The sequence below is a fragment of the Cynocephalus volans genome, chromosome 16 (genome assembly GCF_027409185.1).
Source record: "Cynocephalus volans isolate mCynVol1 chromosome 16, mCynVol1.pri, whole genome shotgun sequence".
NCBI classification, from domain to species: domain Eukaryota; kingdom Metazoa; phylum Chordata; class Mammalia; order Dermoptera; family Cynocephalidae; genus Cynocephalus; species Cynocephalus volans.
Genome location: NC_084475.1, coordinates 48,785,227 through 48,812,667, shown reverse-complemented (window position 1 = coordinate 48,812,667; position 27,441 = coordinate 48,785,227). Strand labels below are relative to the sequence as shown.

General features: G+C 35.0%; 1 protein-coding gene and 1 pseudogene across 1 annotated transcript in view; one reads left to right on the top strand and one right to left on the bottom strand.

The window, feature by feature from the left end:
* The window catches only part of UHRF2 (ubiquitin like with PHD and ring finger domains 2), a 78,696-nt gene that overhangs the window by 15,708 nt on the left and 35,547 nt on the right, over positions 1–27,441 (bottom strand). The window contains exons 4-9 of the mRNA XM_063080528.1: positions 23,812–24,030; positions 12,640–12,749; positions 10,383–10,569; positions 6,241–6,364; positions 5,588–5,695; positions 3,194–3,298 (exon numbers count right to left, since the gene is read on the bottom strand). Of these exons, the coding sequence (XP_062936598.1) occupies positions 3,194–3,298; positions 5,588–5,695; positions 6,241–6,364; positions 10,383–10,569; positions 12,640–12,749; positions 23,812–24,030 (853 nt within the window). The remainder of the gene's footprint in view (positions 1–3,193; positions 3,299–5,587; positions 5,696–6,240; positions 6,365–10,382; positions 10,570–12,639; positions 12,750–23,811; positions 24,031–27,441) is intronic.
* Positions 19,655–19,719, top strand: LOC134365285 (U4 spliceosomal RNA; annotated as a pseudogene).

The following is a 27,441-nucleotide window of genomic DNA, read 5'->3' as shown; positions in this document are numbered from 1 at the left end:
CTATAAAGAAAAAGCAGTGGGGATCTGGAGAACATAATAGGAGCAACCTAAGCTAAATAGAGTTTAAAACAGAAGGAAAAAACATTACTGATTGTTCTTCAAGTAGCAAATAATCAAGTAAACATCACTAAAGTTAACTCATCTGTACTTCAATCATTACACTGACAAAATCTTTAAATTATAAGGAAAAAAAGAACTGCCAGACTGTCAGAGCTAAAGTAATATTATTTCAGACTATTTTTCCTATGGAAAAAAGATCAGTCCAAATTTGTCACATCTTCTAGTACGTGATCCACTAAATTGCGCCCCAGTGAGGCAACAGCCTAAATAAGGCTAAAGCAGCTCTCCAAAACAACAAACTAGATGCTCCCATTCCTGCCATCACCATTAAGTAGAAGTAGAAGGCCTTCATCCCAATCTTCTCAACCTCCTTCCTAAAGACTATCAGATAAATCATCCTAAAGCACAATTAAGACCACTAACCTCTCCCTAGACTCCTTTAATGACACCTTAATTCTAGGCTGTCTAGAATATAGCTTCAATTTTTGCCAGTTTCTCTCTCATAATACCCTTCACATGCCTACAAAACTGGGTACTACCACTGCTACTGGTAATTACTATATGCGTGTTGGGTTAGGACAAACATTTTATATATGATCAATTCATTTCATATGATTAATTCACATCAATCCTATGAGGTAAGTATTATAAACCCTATTTTACAGATGAGGCAGAGGTTCAGAACTTGCCTAAGGTCACACAGCTAGGAAAAGATGGGTCCAGGACACAAACCCAAACAGCATGGCTTCAGAGTCTTCTCCTGACCACCTAGCAAACTACTTCTCAGTACAACTGAGAAGACGCAGATCATCTTCATGGGTCCTCATTTCTCAAGAGAGGTCATCCAAACACAGGGCACTAAAATTAGCATTTGATTAAATCTCAAGTTACTAGACTAAAATATTAACCAGATTATCAGCAGGCACTCAAGAGTTTCATTTCCATTTATTCAAACAGAAAAGACCACTGGCTCCATGAATGTCATACCAAATTAAAAGTTTCAGAATAAATGTTTTCTTGAATGAGAAAAGCTTATTCAGGTTTCCCTCACCTACTGCTATAGATATGACTTGCCTGCAATAGAAAAAAAGGTTGAAAACATTTATAAAATACACTAATATCTCTAGACACATCTTAGCTGGCAATCTAAGCGTACTTGTCATTTTAGTCCTAAAATAAATTCTTCTTTACATTATTTAATAGACTTAGAATTAACTACTTAAGACAAATAATTAACAGTTCATCAGTACTTTTCTCCACAAATGTTTTAATGTTTTTCTAGTAACTACATTCAAAACATGGCATAAAGTAACACACCCACCCCACTTGAACTTGATACTTAATTTTACCTTTCCAATGACATGATTGATATGCTTCATATATTTAAAATAAGCTTCTGCTACAGAGAACATAACCGACATTTGAGTCCTTGTTATGTTTCCAGGACTATAAAAATTACCTCACTTAACATAACCATCTTTCTGATATAAAATAATACTATTTTTTCTATTTTACATATGGGGAAATAGATGTTTACTGGTGTTGAATCATTTCGCCAAAGTCTCACACACAACAAATGTCAAGGCTCAGATCAAATACAATTGACCAGATACTAAAAACAAATGTTAAAGAGACCCTACTTCTATTCGTTTTATTATAAGCCTTAAAAAAAAATTCTAAGTGCTGACTATAATAAACTATAACATCCTTTGTATTTCTGAATAAAGATATAGCTTCAGAGTATGCATGCTAAAGGAGTATACAAAGGATTAACCTGTATATTTCTATTTTCAGTTTCCTTTGCCTTGTTAAGGTAAATGCACTGCCAAATTTGCCTTTCAAAAAGATGGCAAGCTTTTCTATTTTTATCTGAAAACATACTACATTTATTGCTCTCCACAGTTACTCTAATTCATAATTGGGACATCCCAGGAAAGCAAGCAAATAAAACAGACTAGGAGAAAATACCTGCCAACTACGTAGTTGATCAACAGTAAAAAAACAATCACAACTGAATTAGAAAATGGCAAAAAACCTAAAGAGCTACACTAATAAAGAGACTATACAGATGACAAATAAGCAAATGAATAATGTCCAACATCACTGGCCATTAGAGAAATGCAAATTAAAACCACAATGAGGTATCACTACAAACCTACATGAATGGCTAAAATAAAAAATACTAACAACAGCAAATGCTGGCAAGATGCAGAGAAACTGGATCACTCATACATCGCTAACAGGAATATAAAAATGGTACAGTCACTCTGTACCATTTTATAGTTTCTATAAAAACTTAAACATGCAACTACCATATGACCCAGGAATTGCACCTCTGGGCATTTATCGCAGAAAAATTAAGACTTAGTTTACAAAAAACCTGTACAAAAATGTTTACTGTGGCTTTACCCTTAATAGATAAAAACTGGAAACAATCCAGATGTTCTTCAATAGGTAAATGGTTAAACAAACTGTGGTACATCTACACCATGGACTAGTACTCATGCCACAATCTCCAGAGAACCATGCTGAGTGAAAAGGCAATTCCAAAGGTTACACACTACATGATTCCATTTATAAAAATTCTTAAAGTGACAAAATTATAGAAATGGAGAATTGATTACAGGTTGACAGGGGTTGGGAGGGTTGGGGCAGAGTATAATGGATGTAGCTATAAAAAGACAACACGATAATGGAAACTGCGATCAGAGAAATGTTTAGCCTCCTGACTGTATCAGTGTCAATTCCCTGGTTGTGATATGTACTATATACTCAACAGTTTTGCAACATGTCACCATTGGCAGAAACTGTGCAGAGGGCACAAGATCTCTGTATTATTTCTAATGCTATGCCTGAATCTACAATTATCTCAAAATAGCAAGTTTTTTAAAAACTAACTCTATGGAAAATGTATTTGCCTTATGTAAGTCACGAACATAGAAGTCAAATCAGTACATGTAAAGATTAAACACTGCCAATTGGGTTACCTTATGACTTGTATAGAACTGATCACTTCAACATAAAAACTATGCTAAAAAGAGAGAGTAGTATTTGATATATCCTAGACTAAGATTTTGTATTTTACTGAATGATCAAGACAGGTTCTAAAGAACAAGGCTATATCATGACTTACTACTTCATCTGCAAATCCACCAGCCAGGACAAGAGAATAAGCCCCATCATTACTTCGACCATGAATTCCACCAACATGGGGCCTATGAACACCTGCTTCGCTCACCTATAAAATAAGCAAAGAGAGTCTGAAAATACCTTTGAACAGTTACATTTATAAAATGCTTTTGTATATATTATTGGACCCTAAAAACTCAAGAACTGAGTCTCACCCAGAGTTCTATCTTTTGCTCTCTCAATTTTGCTCTCCCCAAATATATCCTTTAGGTACTGAGCTGATAAACTGACTGGGCCTAGAATTCTGAGTTTCACAATAACTATTAAATATCATCTTACATCTACTGGAACTTCCAGCTCAACTCAGTTAAAAGAGAACTATCAGTGATCCAGACCTCTTCTCTCTTATTTCTCATCTTTGATTATGGCCCTGTTTCCCAGTCAGTTTGCCAGGTCAAAAATGCATTCCATTGTTCTCCTTTATTCCAAATCCATTTGGTCACAAGGACTGCTGATTCAACCTCCTAAATCTCTCAAATCCATCTTTTTGTACTTCCACTGCTCAATTTTAGCTTGCTCCATGAATGCTCACAAGACCCCTTTTTAATGCCTTTAAGTTTTGCTCCTTCAAATCCATTCTATCACAAACAGAATGAACAATTCTGCTCTTGACTTTCAACTGCTTAATATATATATTAAATGGTCCCACAGTACCAGGCCAGAGTTAAGCATTATACATTATCCCCTCTCAATCTGGCTCCTATTTATATTCCCAGCCTTATTTCCTCTCCTTCATGAAACCTATATGCTTGATCCAAAACTTCTCAATGTTACCAAAACATGCTATCCATTTCTAGTTTACTCATGCTATTCTACTTCAGTGGCCCTCTGCTTTATCTCATGTATCTTCAATTCTGCCTCACTAAAACCAGTGTCACTTCTTTGTGTACTTCAAATTACCTAAGAAAGGTATTGTAGTTCATCTGTTTGTCATATAATTGTTCCTAAAGAGTAAAGGAAGCTGAAATTCAAGCTTCCACAGTGAACTTGGGAAAATGCACTTTAGAAGCTAATAAAATCAAGAGAACCTGGAAAAGTTAAGGCCTCAGAAACACCAGACACTTCAGCAGAAGATAGGGTCACTTGATTCTCCCACCTCACCAACCCTGGTAAAAATAAATCTGCTCTTCTGAATCTTCCGCACTTCCTAAATGGCAAATCCATCCTACTAGTTGCTCAGGCCAACAAACTCATAGTCATCTTAGACCATATAAATGGAGCCTTTAGAGTCCAGAAGTAACAGGTATACAAAAAAATAAAGCAAACAAAAATTAAGGCAATTATAAATGCACGAAGTGTATTTTTATTGTATTTATAGTTTTGTATTGTATTTAGATACAAAGTCATAATAATATTAATCTTAAATACTGATTCAACTAAAATTATGATAGAGCTATTGCAAGGATGAAAGGACACAGAGTGAGTACTAAACTAAATGTTCACCTTTCATAGAAGGTTAATAAAACTACAATATAAAGAAAAAATTAGTATAAAAATGTTATGTAGAAATTAGAAGGTAAATACGGAGGAAACAACTAAGATTTTAAAGTGGTTACCTCTGAGAAACAGAAAACGGGGATGAAAAAGTAGGGTGGGTTTTTAAGATATAATCATATCAGTAATTAACTTTTCAAGCTATGTATACGTATTACATTATTTTATTTTAAAAATTGTATCAAAGGTCTAAGTACCAGGGCCACTCAATATAAAAATTAAACCCTCTTATTGAAAGTAAAGATCAGAATCCTGGGTGTCTCTAATTGGAAACTGCTTTACTCAAGAGATTGTTTTTTTTCATATTAAGTTTTCCATGATAAAATTATCTTTCCAAATAAGAAATTAGGAATAAATACAACAGAGCCTTCCTCAAGGAGAAAAGGGAAATAATTTATTCTTGGATTAGCTGGTACTTCTTTCTGCTCAATATCTCGGCATTCATTTAGAAAGATAAGCCCCCCAAAAAACACCTGAAACTAAAAGTTTAGAGTTCAATGACAGAAAATGAAAATTTACCACATGACTTACAGGAACAACTTAATATTTCAAATTTTTGCAAGAAAAAAATCTTTAGAAAGCTTGACAATAATGTTAACTACATTAACTGTAACAGAACAGTAAAAGTGATGAAAAGGCACAGCTGATGCCTAATTCCATGATGTATATTCCTCTGTTAACCTCTGGGAAAGAGTATACTCATCCTAAAGAAAATTTTTCATTCTAACCACTGAATGCCATATGGTACTAGCTAGGTCCATTTATAATCAGTAGACATCAACATTGCTACAATTTGAACTTATCCATTATTACCCTCTCAACTAAAGCCAATTTTAAAACATACCTGAACTCTAAATCTCCAAGTTGATCCTACAGGAATACCAGGAATAGGTCCATAATGATTAGAAGGGACAATAGTACATTCTCTTGTACGACCAACACAGGCCATTCCCTATAAATCACAAAACAAGCTGAGAAAGCACTTAGGTTAAATCTTAATGAAAGCTCCTAATTCCTGTAAGATGTAAGTAAAATAGAATCCCAACTACGGTTGTCCCTTAACATCCATGGGGTATTGGTTCCAGGACACTCCCTAGCCCCAGATACCAAAATCTATGATGCTCAAGTCCCTTATAAAATACAACACAGTATTTGTATATATAATCTACTAGGTATACCCTACTGCATTCTTCAAATCATCTCTAGATTTACAATACCTAATACAATGTAAATGCTATATAAATAGTTGTTATTCTGTATCATCTTTTTATTTGTATTATTTTTTATTTTTTCCCTGAATATTTTTGATTCACGGTTGAATAAATGGATGTGGAACCCATGGATATAGAGGGCCAACTGTATTTATGTAATTTAAGTATCACTGATATTAACAAATAACTATATGGTTTAATCTTTTATACCATTACTATTAATTGGTACTGAAACACTGTATATTATAACTTGCTTCTAGGAAGAAAAGAGGAATTTCTTCCTTACCCTGCCCCAGTCTCTCCGGCTTTCAGTACTAGCTGATGGCATCTTTGCTTTCTTTTTACTCATCTTGAGTCTTTCACCAGCCTTTACAACCTCACTGGAATCAGTTTTACAGGAAGGACAATACCTTTAAAAGAAGTAAAGAACAAAGGAATTTTGACAATACCATCTTAAGGCCAGTTAACAGTAATGGTCTTTCTATGTTAGAATGTTTTAAGATGCATTATTTGTGTATATTACAGAACTTCAGCTGGCTTTTTAAAGTATTATAAAGTACTACACTTAAGAATATTTACATGGTTAGGCCAGCTGTAAAAAAAAAAAAAAAAATCGTGTCATTCTTTTAGAGTACTTAAAGATTTTAACATTATAAACTCTCAAATTTGGTTCAAACGACAAAGCTGTGGGATTCAAATAGCACAATGAACTCTAATTTTTCACTGACCCTAAGAACAGAAACGATTCATTTAAAGTTCTTATTAAAACAAAAGTAGCAAGAATAAATGCTTCTAGACCAAACATTGAACTATCCAATGGATACATCTCTCCATCTAAATTGCTTATTAGAATTCCCAGTCAAAAACGTATAGTCTATTATAGCAAGTATACAGGATTCAAAGATGTTTGTTAATATTAGCCTTATCCCTAGCTTAATTTTAATGCCCTACATTTGTTTGTCCTTTAGCCTATTTGCAGTTGGTCACCCTATTGTAACTTGTATATCACAAGCTGCTTTAAATCTTTTCCAAGATATATGCCTATAGAATGAGATGGGGATATTTTTGTGTCATTGAGAATAGAAACTTTGGGACTATCTGAACAAAGATCTAACAGCCATTGCCCAATTAACCTTAAATTTCTTTGTCCATATATGTCTCTCTATATTTTTGGCAGCTGGTCAATATAGAGATTGAACTATGGACCTTGGTGTTATCAGCACCATGCTCTAACCAACTGAGCTAATCAACCAGCCCCTCGACTACACTTTCCATTTCATAATTTCATAATTATTCCATGTGGCCTTTAGAGTAAAATAGACATTTAGGCCCACTAGTCAATCTTGACTGCCTAATTATCAGATACCTTATTTAGCACTACAGGAGAGAAAAATAGAAATAATTCGGGCCCTGGTCTTGGGCAAATTATGTCCAAGAAGGCACTAAATACTATAAATTAAAATCCTTTTACACTGGGAAACTAGGAAGCCTTCCAAAAATCAATCTGTTCTAAAGACTGACTATATTTTACCTTATATGCTCACTTTTATAACTTTATAATTTTATCAAAGATCCTGTGTATTATCTGTCTGATGAGAAATGAGTTCAGAAGTTAAATATCCAGACAACATGAGTTGCAGAAGTAGAAAAGATGTAAGATTAAGGAAGATTTCCAGGTAAAGTGAAAGACCTTGATATTTAGAGATACTCCGCAGAGTAATATGAGACAGTCTTCTAATTATATCGTCCAAAAGTCATCCCTAGGATTCATTTCTTCAACAGGTTTGTTCAGAACGTCCTATGTGCCAGGTACTATTTTAGTGCTGGGGATAAATGTTCACGATCAAAATGTTTATACATGGTAGTTAAGAAAAAACAGTACATACAAGGGAAGAATTTCAGAAAGTGTTAAGTGCTATAAAGGAAACACAACAGGGTTATGTGATAAGAGTGACTAGAAATGGCATGGTCCTTAGATGGAGTAGATAAGCCAAGGAAGGCACTCCAGGCAAGAAACAGTAAGTGTAAAGGTCCTGAGGCATAAAAAGGAATGGTATGTTTTGAGGAACACAAAGATGGGTATACGTGAAGGTTAGTAAGTAAAGAGGCTAATGATAAGCAATGGAGTTAGAGAGTAGACATGGGCCAGGTCATAATGGTAAGGGCTTAGATTTTACTCTAAGTGCAACAGGAAGACATTAGGGGATTTCAAACAGGCAAGTGACTGGATTCAGGAATTAGTATAGTCACTGTGCTGCTACAGGTAAAAGGACAGCAGGTGAGTATTGTGGAAGCAAAGAGACTAGTTAGGCATCTATTAGAGAAGTTCAGGGAAGAGATGGTGGTTGGACTCAGGGGTAAGAATGGAGAAAGACTGAAGAACTGACAAGATTTGCTGATATATTAGATGTAAAGTATGTGAGGGAGCAAAGGAAGAATCAAGAATGAAGTTTAGCTTTTTGGCATGAACAAGTAATAGTACTATTTACTGAAGATTGGGGGAGAAGCAAGATTTTGAGTGTTTGTGGAAACCAAGATCTCCATTTGAACAAATTTTGTAATGCCAATCAAGTAAGCAATTGGATATAGGAATATAAAGCTCAGGGGAGATTAGATGTGAAGCCATAAATTCAGAACTATCAGGTTGGTAAAGTCTCATGACTGAATGAGGTCATCATTTAGGGAGTAAGCATGGAGACAACAAGTAGAGTAATGCTTTGGGGAACTCTGAAATCTGGTGAGGGGATACCAACAAGATACTAAGAAGAAAAGGCCAATGAATTAGGTGGAAAATCAGGATATGATGTCATAAAATCTGTAAAAACAGTGTGCAGGTGAGCAGTAGGGTAAGGAGAGGACTGAAAGGTGACTATTAGGTTTGGAAATACAAAGTATCTGTGAGCCTGACATAAGCAGATTTAGTGGAGGACAGCCAGAGTGAAGTGCTGAGGTATGAATGGGAGGAGAGGAAATGGAAACAGTTAGTGGAAATAGTTCATGAGAAGGTCTTTTCCGTGAAGGAAGTAGAGGAGGGAATGGACAGCTAGTGGGAGAAATGGGATCAAGGGAGTTGTGTGTGCGCCTGTTTTGAAAACTCAAAGAAATTCTAGGATACTAATGAGAATGACCTAGTAATAGCAATTCGGGAGAGGAATTAACTGCAGGAAGTGAAGTTCCTGGAAAGGCAAAAGGATATGAAAACTGAGAGCAGGTAAAAGGTTTTGCATTTTAGAGAAGCAGGAATATATCATCCATTGTAACAGAGGGAAGGAAAACATGAGACGTCAGATGAAACATAGTTACGAGGGACAGTAAAATTCAGAGTGTGACCATGTGATATAGCAGGTGGTGAAAGGAAGAAGTTATATCCCTTCCCCCTTTCTCCCATACCTACAGCCTCTGTCATAATACAGCAACCACCTTCCCAACAGGATGGGGAGAGATCAAAGGAAGGGAGAACAAGCTATTCTTCACATTGATACCAGCTACACATCTGTTAACATCAGTAATTCTGACTGTGTCAATCTCTCTTAAATACTCTCAATGGTAGCAATATGGCCCAGAGTTAAAAAAAACAAAACAAACAAAAACTCCTTAATATGGTATTAAAAAGGTAATAACTTTGGGTACGTTTTTTCCAGTCTCTTTTCTAATCACTTATTTTTGTAGCTATCACTACTCAATAGAAGAGGTATGGATTTTGGCAAGTATATATGATCTTGGAGCCTTGTTCTACTTATCAGCTTCACAGGATTAAATACAATAATCCATATAAAGCACTGTGCTACTTCTAGCATACACTGTAGAACAATAACAGGGACATCTAAGACAGTAGGGGGATAGAGAGGGACATCCATAAAGGTTTACCAGAGGAAGTCATATTTAAGTGAAAAGCTGAAGGATGAATAATATCATCTTGTAGTCAAGAAAAGAGAGGAAAATGCTTCCAAGAAGAAAATATGCCAAGTGTGAATACCCAGAGGAGAAAAAGAACATGACTTATTTAAAGAGCTGAAAGATGTTTAATCTGGCAAGAGAGAAGAGTATTTGGGGAAATGGAAGAGGAAAGTGGTAAGAGATATAGCCAGAGAAGTAACTAAATAACATCATGAGGGTCCTGTAAGGCAACATAAAGCCTCTGAAGCAAAGGAGTGACACAATCAGATTGGCATTTTTGAAAGAACAGAGATTCCATATCGGAGAAGGGACTGGAGCAATTAAAAAACGGAGCTAGAGACTAGATCTGAAGCTACAGAGATCAAAGACATCAATGCCAAGTACCCATTGGCTATAACATTTTCATAACATTTTAAGCACTTTAATACACACTATATATCTTCATAAATCTACTTTTGGTGACTGGAATACATATTTCACATTCAATTCTTTACATAACAAAAATGACAACTAAAAACCTGATAATCGTACCAGTATTCCTCTTCTGGGACCTTATCCAAAGGTGGATTCAGGCAGTAAATATGATAGGCCATATTACATTCATCACATAGAAGTTGCATGTTGGGTTCATATTTCCCACCACATACATGACAGGAACAAGAACGGCATTTCTTATCTGGGTCTCCGCCACACAGGTCACATTCAGGGTCATTTTTCCCTATTAAGAACAAAATTATAGCAAGCCCAGTCTTAAAATAATCTTTATACCTATAAATTTCATGAAGAAAAACCCACAGAAACAGCATACAGCTTTTTTAATGAAAAGAAAGGAACCAAAGGGAATAATAAAGTACGAGACTTTAAGAATAAATGCTTAAGTCTCATCCTAGACTTTCTGAATCAGAATTTCAGGGAGGGTCACAGGCACATGCCAGTGAAAAACCTAATGACCAGAAAACATGAAGATTATGTACATTTTTTGACTTAAAAATTATATATACTGACCCACAGTTGCCCAAATGTAAATCAAGATACCCAAAGGCAGTGTAGTGATCTCATTGTGGCACCACAGGATATCTTAAAATTTCAAGGGAGATACAATTTGTTAAATGAAGTTGTTTAGACCTAACTACTTAATAAATAGAACTGAACACAAAAGTTTTACAGCAATGTTCATAAGACCAAAAGTTAACTTAAATGTCAATCAAAAGGGGAACAGCTGAATAGATTTCATGAAAAATAAGATAAGTTTACAAGAATAAAAAGTATTTGTGTATATTAAATTCAAAAAGGAAATCGCAGAACATATTTTTAAAACATTAAAAATATTAATGTATTAATTGTATGAAAACACAAAGAATTATACAGACCCAGGAAGATGTCTGGAATGAGACACATTGTTAAAGTGACTTCCTCTTGGGAGTTCAATATTGTTTGAGTTTGTATAATTTTATACTATGAATTTCTTATAAATATATGCAATACATTTGTGAGAAAATTTGCCATATCAGAGCTGGTTTAGCAATGTAAGAGAAAGGGGAACTGTACCTCACAAGTGAGAGGGAGGAAGAATAATGCTACTGCCTTCACTACTAACTTTGTGACTGATCACTGATTGTTCTTGCTAATTAGTGGAAGATTACAATATTGTTTCTCTTTCTACTACAGTAGCTATAACAACATATCAGCAATGGAAACAGAACAGACAGAAAATGCCAAAGGCACAATTAGATTTTTGGTTTGCAGAGTGATCTGACCAGTGGCAGTCTGGTTCTGAAAAGATTCTTTACACACAAGTTCAAAGGTATTATGATTAGCTTTAAGCATAGGAGAGAACAAATATATAGAGATATATTGAGAGTAGGAAAGAACAGAGAAAGACGTAAGAACCTAGTCAATCTTGGTATTCTATTGTGTTTTACTAAGAACGACTAAGTCACATTAAATAGATTTATTCAACATGCCTTAAGGTTTTTTCTTAACTCTAGACGTATTAGCATTGTAGCCTCAAAAAATGAGAATGGCCTAGACCGGTAACACGGAAGTCTATTCATTGACCTGTTAAAGGTCTTGTCTTGTTCTAATCTTGTATAATTACCTTGGAAAGATAAGGTCAGGCAGGACCCTTTGGTCTTAAGTATTTCTTTTCCAGAATATACTAGACATTGACACATGGCATAAAGTCAATGGATTGTTCTAAGAAATTCGGCAGTAAGAGTATAGAACACTGTATAAACAGTGTATATTAATCTATTTGTAATCAAATAATTTATTTGTAATCTATTTGCAAGACAGTGATTGAACCAGGAATGAGAAGACCTAGAATCTAGTCTTACCTCTGTTACCAGCTATGATATCAAGCAAGAAAAATCTATATGATAAAGAGGAAGGGCTGCACTCTAACATTCTAATGGTTATATAAACCTCATTTACTACCTCCTCCAAAAACTCAAGACTCAATCAGCACTAATATTCTCAGGCTCCACAGGTACAAAAATAAACCTCATTAAAAATTAGTCTTTGATGGCCTCAAAATTACTGAAATGGGTTTTTTCTCTGGATAGAATCCATAACAGAGGAAACAGCAAATTTTAAAAAGGAACAATAAAATGTCAAGATTAGAATATATGTCTTTGAAAATGAAATTTTATCATCTGAGAAAAATCCATAAACCAAAATCGACCTTAGATCAAAACTGTTGTTCTTGAAAATAAATTTGTATCACCTACAAGTTTTAGACTTCTTCCCAACAACACACGTGGTCTAAGCTCAAAAGAAAAATTCATACTTAAAAACTTTCCATCTGCAAATGAAAGAGGATGGGCTCCCGGTTTCTCGATCTTGAAGATTTCATCTATGAATATTACCTTGCAGTCATTTAATGTTCCTTCAGAACCCCTGTTTAAAAAAGGAAGAAAGGTTAACTTCTGGCTGCAAAATCTAAACCACATACAAATAATAGTTAAAAGTTAGTTTGCAAACTCAGTGAATTTTTTGCCTATTTACAAATTGGGATTATAACTATTCCAATCACTCTGAACTATCATTTCCAATAGTAGGTAAAGGTACAATAGTGATTAGTTAACATTCAAAGTTAAGGATAATTTTAGGAAACTATCAGGGAAAAAGATTCCAAGACTTCATTACTTACCTACTTACCAGATAACCTATCTTGTAAATTTAGTTTAAAGACTAGATAAAATGGTACCCTGCCAATTAAAATTTCTCCTTTTAATCTGTCAGCTTTTGTTTTATATTTTTGAAGCTATGTTATTAGGTATATACAAATTTAAGAACACTAAATCTTCTCATAAAATGTCTGTATTCTGCATATCAAGTCTACTTTTCTGTTAGCATTTGCTTAAAGAGTATTTCCATCCTTTTACCCTTTTAAAAAAAAACATTTAATGTCAAATATACACAAATGCAGAAGACAGCATTGATAAACGTACAGCTTAACCAATGATAAGACGCACATCCTTTAGCAATCATCAATCACGACAGAACATAGAACTGTCAACAACCTCAGAAGCCCTCAACATGCCCCCTCCGAGTAACAACTTCTTCGTGCCCTCCCAAGAGTTATAGTTACTTTAATTCTCTATCTTATAATCTGTCTACCTCCCTAAGCATATGGTATAGTTTGGTCTGTGTTTTAAAAGTCTCTATTAAATTCCTACATCAGCTCTCCCTTGCAATTTGTTGAAGAACTCCAACCATTTGTCCTATGGAGTTTCACAGTCTTGATTTTATTTGCATTCCTGAAGTGTAAACAGCTTTTTCTGTCATCTGTACAAGGGGTCTTCAGAAAGTTCATGGAAGATTTGTATTAACTTTTAATTCTATTTTTTCCACAAACTGTTTTAAGTACCTTCATATTTCCCATAAATCAGTAGTTGATCTAGAGTCAAAAAACCTTGGTCTGCTGCCTGTTTTTGTAAATAAAGTTTCATTAAAACTTGGGGCTACAACAACTCGTTTATGTATTATGTATGGTTGGTTTCATGCTACAGCAGAGTAGCTGTAACATTATATGGCCCCCAAAGGTTAAACTACTTATTATCCCACCTATTATGTTATAGATGTAGTAGTATTTTTGAATTAGATATTTTAGTTGCTCTATAAGTTTTTATAAGGACATTTGAGGAAACTGAAAAAAATCTATGCTGTCGTCATCTTCCTAGAATCCCAACCATCCTTTTCTTTTCAGCTTCTGTGACTACAGTCTTCTCTATTAGCAACATATGGGGTTTATTTTTGTTTTAATCTATTTTGTTGATCTTTGTCTTTACCTGGGATATTTAATTCACATAGAGTTAATATAATGGCTGATATGGATGGATTTCTATGATTTTACTAATTTTTCTATTTTATCTACGTGTTTTAGTCTCAATTGCCTTCTTCTGGATTAATGTAATACATATTATTCCATTTCTACTATATTAATTTGTTAATAAATTAATTTTATATTTTAAACTTCGTTATTTTTTTTTAATAGCCCAATTATTCTTACCCATATGTTTACCCTTCCCCTGATCTTAATTCCTTCTTTTATTTCCATGTTTCTGTCTGGGATCACCTTCTTTCTGCTTAAAGTCTTTAGTATATCTTTTAGCCAAGTTCTGTCAGTGACTAATTCTCTCAGATTTTGTTTGACAACTTCTTTATTTTGGCTTCATTTTTAAAGGATACTTTCATTAGAAATGTATGGAGGTCTTCAAAACGTTCATGGGAAATGCATATTATGAAAAAACTATGCTTGGATTTCAGGCTTTGTGGGTTTTTGTTTTGTTTTTAACACCAAAAAAAGTTCATTAACTTATTACAACATGTCTGAGCAGGATCTAGTTTGAGGCACCAAGGACAACATGTCAGTTTGAAAAGAGCCCCTATCACAGCAACATGAATTCTGCTAATATTGAAGCAAGAACAAACATCAAATTTATGATGAAGCTTGGGTGGAAGAACAGTGACATCACTGAGGCTCTATGTAAAGTTTACTGCAACAATGCCCCAAAGAAATCAGCAGTTTACAAATGGGTAACTTTTTTTAAGAAGGGATAAGACAAGGGCCAGCCCGTGGCTCACTTGGGAGAGTGTGGTGCTGATAACACCAAGGCTGCAGGTTCGGATCCCTGTATAGGGATGGCCAGTTAGCTCACCTGGGAGAGCGTGGTGCTGACAACACCAAGTCAAGGGTTAAGATCCCCTTACTGGTCATCTTTTTAAAAAAAAAAAAAAAAAAAAAAAAAAAAGAAGGGATGAAAAAATGTTGAAGATGAAGCCCACAGTATGAACCACCAACATCAATTTGTAAGAAAAAAAATTAACCTTGTTCATGTCCTAATTGAATTTAAGAAGACTGACAATTAACAGCAGAAAAAATACCCAGGACTACAGACATTTCAATTACACAATTTTGACTGAAAAACTAAAATTGAGCTAACTTTGTGCTTGCTGGGTGCCAAAACTGTTGCACCCAGATCAGTTGCAGATAAGAGCAGACCTTTCAATGGAAACTTGAAACAAGCTGGATCAAGATTCTGAAGCACTGCTTCAAAGACTTGTAACAGAAGATGAAACACGGCTCTACCAGGATGATCCTGAAGACAAAGTACAATCGAAGCCATGGCTACCAAGAGGTAGAAATGACCCCGTCAAAGCAAAAGTGAACCAGTATAGAGCAATTTTTTTTTTCTCCCAGCAGCTAGCTGGTCCAGGCATCGGAACACTTGACCTTGATGTTACAACACCGTGCTCTAACAAACTGAGCTAACCAGCCAGCCTAAAGAACAAATGCTATGGCTACAGTTTTTGGGAATTCTCAAGGCATTTTGCTTGTTGGCTTTCTAGAGGGGCCAAAGAACATTAACATCTGCTTATTTTGAGAATGTTAGCCAAAGCTCTAGCAGAAAAACACCCAGGGAGGGAAGCTTCATAGAGCCCTTCACCACAACACTCCTGCTCATTTCTCTCATCAAGCAAGAGCAATTTTGAGAGATGAATCCACCTTATAGTCCTGATTTGGGTCTTTCTGACTTTTTTGTTTCCGAATCTTAAAAAAAAAAAATCTTTGAAGGGCACCCATTTTTCTTCAGTTAATAATGTAAAAAATGTCTACATTGACATGGTTAATTCCCAAGACCTTCAGTTCTTTAAGGATGGACTAAATGGCTAGTATCATCACCTATGAAAATGTCTTGAGCTTGATGGAACTTACGTTAATAAAGTTTGTATATTTTATTTCTATCTTTTAATTCCATTTATCAACTGTGGGCTTCATTTTCAACATTGTCTCATCCCTTTCTTTTTCTTTCTTTTTTTTTTTTTTTAAAGATGACCAGTAAGGGGATCTTAACCCTTGACTTGGTGTTGTCAGCACCCCGCTCTCCCAGGTGAGGATTCCCTAAGTTGGGAATTCTTTTTGTTTTTTTAGTAAGTTTTCACATGCCATTCCATTGTTTTCTGGCTTATTTTGTTTCTCATGAGAACTCAGTCATCTTCCATCTGTTTTTAATCTTTAGTTTTCAGCAGTCTTATTTGTGATATGCCACTGTATTTTCATCATATTTATCCCGCTCAAGGTGCACTGAATTTCTCTGATTTGGACTGATACTTTTTTCAGTTTTGGAAAGTTCTCACTATTAACACTTTCAAATACTGTTTTCACTCCACTCTCTCCTTTGGGAACTCCAAATACACATAATTAGAACTTTCACTAGGTCCCATGTGTCTAACATTCTGTGTTTCCCATTATTTTTTCCATGTTTCAGTTTTTATTGACCTTCCTTCTAGTTTACTAATCCAATCTTCTGCTGTGTCTTATCTGCTGTTAAATCAAACTAGTAAGGTCCTACTTTCTTACTTTATTTTCCAGTTCTATAATCTCTGTATGATTATTTTATAGATTCTAATTCTCAGTTGAAATATACCATCTTTTCATCTATCTGCTTGAACATATTAATCACAGTGTTTTTAAAGTCCTTCTTTGATAACCTGAATTATCAAGGTCACCTACTATCAAAATCCATTTCTATTTTTGGTTTTTCTTCTCTTTTTTTTGATTATGTGGCCCTGTCTTTTGGCAGCATAGTATTTTGGGCTCCATGATGGGCAGTGTTATATAAAACATTACAGGCTTCAGATGTTAACTTATGTAAAGAATGTTGAACCTTCCCTTCTGCTGGGGAGATATGTGGTGGTTTAACATTTTAATCTGCAACGATGCTGAGTCAAGATTGGTTTACAACCTTGATAAGATTTAGTCTACCTATTTGCCTCAGCCATCAAGTTTTCGAACTAAGAGACTGTCATACAGTCTGTGGAATGACTCCACCAGTGATCCTAAAATCTAATGTTTGCCTTTTAAGACTGCTGAAACTTTCACTCTGCATTTTAAATTTCAGCCTCCTGCCCAGCAGAAGCCCAGGATTTAGCTAAAGTCCTAAGGTGAAATCGGACCATATGCTTGAAAGCATCCCAAATATCTGCCAAAAAGACTGGCCAGTTACCTCAGTTGGTTAGAGCATGGTGTTGATAACATCAAGGTCAAGGATTCGGATCCCCTTACTGGCCAAGGGCAATAAGAAAAAAAACACCACCACAACCAAATACGTTCCCAAAGCTCTGATGATTTCCCACTCTGCTCCCAGTTGCTCATAACTAGGTTTCGCACTGCATCCAGAATTAGCAGATTCCACAGGGCAAAACACAACTACAAAAGCCAGCTGCCTTCTGAAGTTCTTCCCTCTCTGGAGTCACAGCCCCAGCAGCTCACCTTGACTCTGTGCTGCCCTGCAACAGATAACTATTTGATCTGGTTATTTCAGTTGTTTTAAGTAAGAGTGCTCATCTCTAGCCAGCTGTCCCATTCTACCCATAAGCAAAAGCTTTCCATGTACTTTAAGTGATCCAATCAATGTCACAAAAATAGGTAGCTTCAAAGCTAAAAATCACATTTTCACTTATTTATCTATCATTTTAGTTAAAAGCCCATCAGAGACATTTCCTCTGCATAAAGCCATTGATCATAACCAAAAACACAAATAAACTCATTCTAGAAATTTCATATTTGATTGAGTGTAATAAGCTAACAACTGTAAAACATTATTTTGTGTACTACCAAAAAAGAAATTGGCCCAAAATGGGGCAGTCTAAGAAGAACCCCCAAATAAAGTTGGGACACTAAATGGAAGCCAACAACTATAAGACACATTATATAACTCCAAGAAAGAAAAAAGGCCTGAGATGAGGTATCTACAAAGGACCTTCAAAAAAGCTGGGATGCCAAACAGTCCTTAATAGTAAAAGAAAAATGGGAAATAAACTACCTTGTAGATAAAGTAAACATACTTGCTTCAACATTACCTCTGGATATAAGAAGAAAAAGCATCCTCTAAGAATTGAACCACAAGCTAAGATTCATGCAGGTTCGCAAGTTAGAATTCACAGTATCTGAGTGGTCCCAAAAAATTCAAGCAGAGAATTTAAGTTAAAGTTAAATGGCACTCCCAGGTGACTGGCAGAAGCAAACTAAAATCTCTAGAAGAACTCTACACTTTAGTTAGCTCAGTAGCAATTTTAAGATACATTTTGATTTCAGAGATGTTAAAAACATGAAATTCTATTCGCTCAGAATCTATGAAATACTGTATTTACTGAAAATCCATTGTAACTAGTGCCTAGAACAGGGCCTGGCATACAGCAGCAAACAAACAAACCAAGGCATTAACATTCCAGTGGTATTTATTACAGGCAGAATAATGGGCCCTAAAGGTGTCCATGTCCTAATCCCAGGAACATGAGAATATATTATCTTACATGGCAAAAAGGACTTTGTAGATATGATTAAGGACCTTGAAATAGATGAATTATCCAGGTGCATCCAATATAATCATAGGGGACCTTAAAAGTGGAAGAGGAAGCAGAAGAGAGCCTGAGTGAAACGTGACTACAGAAGAATAGTCAGAGATCCCACATTGCTGGCTTTGAAGATGGAAGAGCAGGCCATAGGCCAAGCAATGTGGGAGGCCTCTAAAAGCTGTAAAAAGCAAGAAAACAGATTCTCCTTTAGAGTCTCCAAAAATGAACACATCCCTGCTGACACGCTGATTTTAGCCCAGTGAAACGAAACCCACTTAAGACTTCTGACCTCCAGAACTGTAAAATAAGTTTGTTATTGCTTAAAACCACTAAGTTTGTGGTAATTCATTGTAGCAGCAACAGGAAACTAACACAAATGGGGTAAGAGAGACAAATAAATGTCAGGTGATAATAAATAGTGTAAAGAAAAAAAAGAGTAAGAGAGAATCCAAGTAACCTATGCCAGGGATGTAGATGTGTGATTTATATAGGGTAATCAAGAAAGGCCACTCTGAAGTGACATTTGAGCAGAGAAGTGAAATGAGAGACAGAGCAAGCCAAATGAGCATCTATGTAAGGCAGACCAGGCAGAGCAAACAGCAAATACAGAGCCCTGAGGCAAGAGTGTGTTTATACGATTAAGCAACACAAGGAGGCCAACATGGTTGGAGCACAGTGAGCTTTGACTTATAACTTGATATGGGTACTAAGTAAGTATTCTGTTAGAAGGGTATATTCAGTGTTAAGAATGATCACTAAAGAGATTTCATGACAAACAGGTATGAAAAAAATTTAGTAAATAAATTAAACCCCATAAAAATGACACTGAAAATAAATTATATCTATAGTTTTAGTAAGGTTAAATAAGTTTCCTTGCTACAGGATTCAAATCCTACTTTACTTATGAATATCTAATTTTTTTGTTGTTGTTGTTTTTGGTTTTTTTTGCGCAGTGGCAGTATCATAGCCAATGAGGTTTATCCGAGACGCGATTATTGCTAATTGTTTTTGTTTTTTTTTTTCTTTTTTCATTCAGCTTTTTGTTTTTTCTTTTTTACTTATGAATATCTAAACTAGTATAACTTCATATGGATTAAATACAAAATATATTACAATAGTAAGTAAACAAACTATTTCGGAAAGTGTATTAAAACCCTAAACTTGTGTTTTAAATTTTCTTCAACATTGAAACAGAAAAAGAAAATAAAAACTTACAATTTGTTAACTTGAACTAGACAGTTCAAGCATATTCACTTTATGGTACTCACAAATTAAAAATAGAAACAACACTGCACCGGCCAGCTCCACAAAACAAAAACAAGCATGATCTTAAACTACCAAGTTCCCTTATCAAATCTCAAAGGCAGATTAAAAATCACATCCTATATTTGCTTCTTCCTTTGTACCTTCAATACAATAGAGAGAATCAAAGCTGAAAATTAGTTCTTTGCAAAGCCTAACAAAACTGACAAATCTCTGGTGAGATTGATCAAAAAGTTACAAACTAAATTCAGGAATAAAAAAGGAACATCCCAACAGACACTGTACACCTCAAAAATCTGTGGCTACCAAACAAATTTATGACAGTACATTTAAAAATTCAGATGCAACTGACAAATTCCTAGAAGATTAAATTATAGTTCAAAAAGAAAATATGAATAATTCTTATTTATGAATAATTCTTATATATGAATAATTTCTTCTATTTTTATGAAAAAATAAAAATCATAAAAAACCTTCTCACAAAGAAAACTAAGCCCCAGAAGACTTTACTGAAGAGTTCTATCGAACATTCAAGAAAAGGACACAAAACTCTACCATAATATAGAAGAATATTTCAGCAAATTATTTCACGAAATTAGCATAATCTATGAAGGACAGCTAGATAGGAAAATTAGCGTACGAATTTCACTCAGCACAAATGCAAGAATCCTACACAAAATATTGTCAAGCCAAATCCAGGAAAGCATTATCTATAAAATACATATATCACACAATGTAGTTATTGATGAAATTTTGACAGTTTTCTCTTGAAGATAGGGAGAAAAAGATGCCTGCTACCACCAATTCTTTTCAACAATGTAAGGGCCCAGATGAAGAATAGGACAAAAGGAAGAAATCAAATGTAAAGGAAAAGACAGAAGAAGAATGTCATGATTCACAGATGATTATAATCATTTCAAAACAATCAACCTGTAAATTAAAATTAGTAAATCTAGTAAAGCTACTGGATCCCAGATCAAAGGTTTCTTGTATTCCTATATGAGCATATAGATAACTCATATATATGAGTATATAAAGATACCTGATTAAACTTCCCTGAACTTTGATAACATGAACTATATTAAAATTAAGAAAACAACTATTCAAACATCACAAAGAGAAAGGATGAGCCATAGAGTTGGAAAAAATATTTTTGCCACACGTAACTGGTCTAGTCTCCATAATTAGAACTCATAAAAACTAGTAAGACAGACTACCCAATCAACAAAAATGCACAAAAGTTTAGAATTGGGTACTCACAAAAGATATCCAAATTGCCAAAAGACATACAAACAGTTTCTCAACCCCATTAGTAGTCAAGAAGATACAAATCAAAGCCACAGTGAGGTACTATTTTATTATACACTCATCTGATTAGCAGAAACAAAAAGTCTGACAAAATTAAGTGTGGATGAGAATGCAGAGCAAGGGGAACACTTATACTGTTGCAAAACTGTAATTTGGTACAACCACTTATCATTGGGTCCCACAAGACCTCATATCTACTAAAGTTAAAGATTCACAGGTTTTAAAACCTAGAAATTCTACTCCTAGACACGAAGCATCCTGGAAAAAATTAATATATGTATGCACCTGGATGCAGGTACAATGATGTCATGGTAGCACTGTTTGCCACAGCCCCAAACTGTCTATCAACAGCAGAATGCATTTATACCTTCACCCTAATTATCTGTTCTTTTCAGCGAGGAGAAAAGATTTCTGATCATGGGAAAAAAAAAATTCCCATTCAGCAGTTACCAGGCTCCCTTTTTGGCTCTTGTGTTCTTAACACTTCATTTAAGTTTTTACTAGAAAAATACAGGACAGTGTATTTTACTGTTGGGACAGCTATCACATAACCGTTCTCTCAAACAACTGTTCTCTCAAACCAATATTTGCCTATCTATAATTTCCACTAAATCTTAGTTCTAGTTCCTACAGCCAAGGTGCTGCACTCTAAGTATACCTCAGAATCACTTGAGGAGACATTTTTTTTTAAATAGCAAGCTTTTTTGTAGCTCAGTGCTATGAGTACTGTTAACTCTTCCTATCGTGCATACATTTTTTTATACTTCCTATACTCGTGTATACATAGCCTATTAATTTAGGTGCTTTCTCCCTCTCTTCATGATTCGTATCCATATCACAATTTTAAGTTGTTTAGAAGTCTGTAATGGAGCTACATCCATAGTCTAGCAATAGGACCAAACCTGAAGTTGTGAAATCTGTTTTCTAAAATATAAGCTTATTTCAGCACCTTATAATATTCTTTTTCTTTATCTCAGGAGTCAGCAAACTTTCCATGAAGGAACAGAAGGTAAGTAGTTTAGGCTCTGCAGACCAGATAGTCTCAGTTACAACTATTCAACAATGCTGATGAGCACACAAAAACAGCCATAGATAATATTCATACTTAAATCAATGGGCATTGCTGTGTTCCAATAAAACTTCATTTACAAAAATAGGCAGTCATAGGGACTGTAGTTTACCTGTCCTTCCTTTGTATTTTTAACCATAAGCAGATTCTTGCTCCCAGATTTGTCACCATGTCACAAATCCAGTTAATCAGAACTTGACAAGAATTACTTTTGGCTGCTTCCCTTAATGTAAAAGGAAACTGTCAGTGTCATTCTAAAATCCATAATGCACAATGCAACAAATCTACTTCTAAAAATTCATTCTAAAGAAAAGAAATGCACAATAGTGCATGTACAAGGATGTTTAAACATTTTTTATAATAAACACTGGAAACAGTTTAATAGATTTTGTTTTTTAAAAAGTTAACTGAAAGTTAATTGGCTACTTAGCCAATTAACTATTCAGAAGACTACGACCCAGGAAGATGGTAACATATTTTCCTAAGTGTAAAAAGGTAACTGTGAAACAATGCCTAGTACTTTATCACTTGGAAAAAACATCTAAAAGTATTTCTCAAAGAATTGACGGAACATCTGTGTGATTTGGTGTTTCAGGTGACTTTTTGTATTTTGAATTCTCTTCATTAAGTTTGTTAAATTTTGTGAGTTAAAGAACCAACCTAAATGTCCACTGATGGATGACTGGGTAAGGAAAATGTGGTATATATACACAATGGAATACTATACAGCCATTGGGAAAAAAGTGAAATTCTGCCATTTGTAGCAACATGGATGAGCTTGGAGAAACTTATGTTAAGTGAAATAAGCCAGGCACAGAAAGAAAAACCACATGTCCTCACTCATAAGTGGGAGGGAGGAAAGAAAGGAAAAGAAAGGAAAGGAAAGACCACAATAAAACATTGAACTTTCAGGAGAGAACAGACCTATAGTTAATAGAGGGGGGAAAGGGGGAAGGGGGCTAGGGAGTGACTGGGTAAGGGACACAAAGAATAACTACGATTTGTAATGATAAACATGCTGATAATATTGATCATTAAAAAAATATATTACTAGGAAGAAAATTTTCAGCTAGATTTAGAAGCACAGCAGATAGCTGGTTAGAAAATCATCCACTGCCATTAGATCAGCATAACTCCTCATAGCACCCATAGCTATTAAAATGCCTGTTTATTATTTTGTTCCACAAGAATCCTGTGAGGTAAGGATTTCTCTAATAAAATATTTCATTATTTCCAAGATTCTTCCAAATAATATCTCTAACCTGAGCTGGAGATTTAAGCCATTCTTAATAAAAAATTCAAGAATTATAAAAATATTCTTTTAGTATAGAAATTTCCATCTTTCATAGATCTTTTTTTTTTTTTTTTTTTTTTTACTAAGGAACATGCACCTAATACCCAAAAATCATATTCCTTGATTAATTCAGTAATTAAATAGCATGAGTGAAGAAATCTTACCCCAGGAAAATTTTCACACGAAGTTCTTTTTTGGTCCTTGAGATTGTCTTCAGTGTGGTAATTTCTGCATCAAACCAAAATCCTCTTTGTCCAGGATTTTCTACATTGTAATTAACCATTACCACATCACCAATATTTAGTTCATTCCACTTCAAAATGGTTCTAGCTCGTGGTCGAAGATCCTTGACACTCATTTCTAGAGTACCGCTTTCTGGATATCTGAGGAGAGATAAAGAGAATCATAGAACATGGCTTATGATCATTGCCAAAGACATCTAAAATTATATCCGATACAAGGAAAGACCTAATTTGCAGAGTTAATCATTTAGGAGAAAAAGTAAAACAGTTTGCAAAGTCCTTAAATAGCAAGTATATTTTATGTTGGCCTCTCACCTGTACTGTGATACCTACAGGTTGTAAAGTGCAAGCATGAACCCTCTCCCCACCCCCACTAGGCCTTGGAGATGTGGCTTTCTTCCTAAGCTTGTTGAGTATCATCCCATGTTCAAGAACCACCATCCCATCTACTTTCAGGGGTCTATATACTATTTCTGTAGAACACACAGAACAGGTTATATGTAACCTGTCCTTCAGTCAAGTATCGCTATTATAATCCGAATATTCTGAATGATGAGAGATTGTATATTCTTCTTAATGGCACTTAAATAATATACATTCATGATTTTAATTCCTAGAGTAAAGCAATTCTTGTTAAAGTCTTAGACATTAATTGCTAGCTGGAAGGGGAGAAGTCGGGGAGGGTAAAAGCACAAGTTCTTGATCCACATTTTTTTTAACAAAAGTTTAAGAATTATATTAATACAACTAGAAGTTGGCCTGTCCCTAATCTTGGAACCAGTTCTTCGAGTTGTGCCATTTGCTTTATGTGTAAGAATGTGAACCTAGCATGCTTCAACAGCCTCCATTTTCTCAGGAAGAGAAAGGTAAGATTCTAGTTCTTACACCTAGCTAACTCCCTAGTAATGTTAAAAACACACGCATACAAAAAAACCATGTAATTTTATATGTAATATGTAAAGAATTCTAGCAGAATCTTAGCTTTATTCATATTTCCTAAAAGTAAGCTAAACCTGACCTGAACCTAAAACTTTAGAAGGTTCTTCAATTTTAGGGCTAATTTCTTGGTATCATCAGGCCAAAGACAGCAATATAAAAGTCTACACTGGCTTCTATGAAATAAGACCTGTTGCCTTTATGTATTGCTAGATAGTAGAGACAAGAATAACTTCTGGTTCCTGCTCTTTATTAAAAAGTTCAAGTAAGGTAGGACAAATTAATAGCAGTGGCTCTCAAAGTCCTGAGACCACCAGCATCAGCATCATCTGGGGATGTGTTAGAAATGCAAATTCCTGGGCTCCACTTCAAACCCTGAGTCAGAAACTCTGGAAATGAGGCCCAGCAATCTATTTTTACAAATCCTCTCAGTGATTCTGATGCACGCTCAAGTTTGAGAACTTACTGTGCTACAGAAACACAAGAATAATTAAATATTATACCCTACTGTGACAGCATTAACAAGGTAGAAACTAAGGCAAGAAACTTTTAACCCTTAACCAACTAAGAGTGGCCTGCTCAAAATGAAAGTGGGTCTGAAGTTAGAAGCAGCTCTAACAGCTAGCTTTGGTTCCTCCAAATCAAACAGGAACTACACAAACCTAGTTCTAACTATTTAGAATAAATGGATATCAATCCTGTGTGAGATCTTTAGTTAATCACCCAGTTGAATCAAGTTTTAGTTAATTGGAAAGAAAAAAAAATCTCATGATTGGCAAGGGGCCTCAGAGACCAGTCCATTCCCCCTTCTCAGTGCTATAATTCCCTTCTATACCGAGCCTCTCAAGCAACCAATCAATCATAAGTGAAGGGGTAGTTTTAACTATGGAAAGCCATCTATCTGCCTTCACACAGGTTGTGACATAGGAAAGAGAAACTATTTGATACTGGATCAAAGATAAGCTTTTGAAACTCATTTTACACCTTAGTTCCATGAAGAAATCTATACCACTCTTTCCACAATACATCTAATACTTCACAGTTTAAATGTCCCTGCCACCCTCCAATCTTCTGAACTCTTGTAATTGAAGACACTATTTTTAACAAATTTCCTTCAACTTGGGTGACAAGATTTTGAATCCCTTTATCATCCTGGTAGTATCTGCACTAAAAATGTTCTATTTTCAGCCCGCCTAGGTTAGATTCCCAATTTGACTTCTTGCTACTGTGTACCCATGGTAAAGTTACTAAACCTCAATGACTACTGCTCATCTGTAAAGTGTACCTAATGGTAACTGTATCTCATACAGTGGTTTTGAGAACTAAAATGAGAAGACCTTTAAAGCACTTAAGATAGTACATAATGGGGTAAGTAAATATCAGTTGTTAATATTTTGTCATTATGGCACAGAAATAATTCTAAAGAAGGAAACCAACGAGCACAAAGTCATGTCTATGATTCAATTCTCCTTCCTCTACTTCAATTTTTTTTTTTTTTTTTTTTTTTTTGGCAGCTAGCCAGTACAGAAATCTGAACCCATGCCTTGGTTTATAAGGCTGAGCTCTAACCAACTGAGCTAACTGGTCAGCCCTCAATCCCACTTTTTAATAGTTAATACTAAATTTAGCAGTCTCTAGCCCAACATCTGTTGTTTATATACTCATATTGTTTCACAATGGTTTGGTCAGAAAAATAACATTTCTTTCAACCTATAAAATGAGGTAGGTTGAACTACATCTTTTTACATCTAATTCTAGAGTTGTGAATTTGTTTCATGCCTCAGTATTCTTAAGGCTGTATAGACAGAAAAATGTTTTGTTTTGTTTTGTTTTTTGTCGTTTTTTTTTTTTCATGACCAGCACTCAGCCAGTGAGTGCACCGGTCAGTCCTATATAGGATCCGAACCCGCGGCAGGAGCGTCGCCGCGCTGCCAGCGCAGCACTCTACCAAGTGCACCACGGGCTCGGCCCCAGAAAAATGTTTTAAATGAGATTCTTTTCTCAGCTGTAATGTAAGAATTATATTCTGACATTATCATTCTACTTGTTTTTAAAATGTAGTTAAAAGCATATTTCAATGGCAAAAGAATTCTCCATTTGCCTAAGTTTCTAAAAATTAGATACCCAGGGCCAAACCCGTGGCGCACTCGGGAGAGTGCGGCGCTGGGAGCGTAGCGACACTCCCGCTGCGGTTCGGATCCTATATAGGAATGGCCGGTGCACTCACTGGCTGAGTGCCGGTAACGAAAAAGACAAAAAACAAAAAATAAATAAATAAAAATTAGATACCCAGAATGGAGATATCTTGAACAAAGTAGAGAACCTATACAAAGATTTTAAATTGTATATAAAATTATAAGGTATAAATTATATATAAATTTATAAGGTGACAGGGCAAAATAAGTCATTCCATACCATCAGAACAAAGGAATTTAAGCGGTTTTCAATGGAACTAAATATGTACAACTTTGGAACAGAATTATGTAGATTATATGTATTTATAGTTTATATGGAAATATGTATATAGAAAGTCTGTAAAAACCAAGTCATAAAAATGAAGTATACACATTTTCTAGAATTAAAAAGATATTAACAAAGAGATGTTAAGTCAATTGC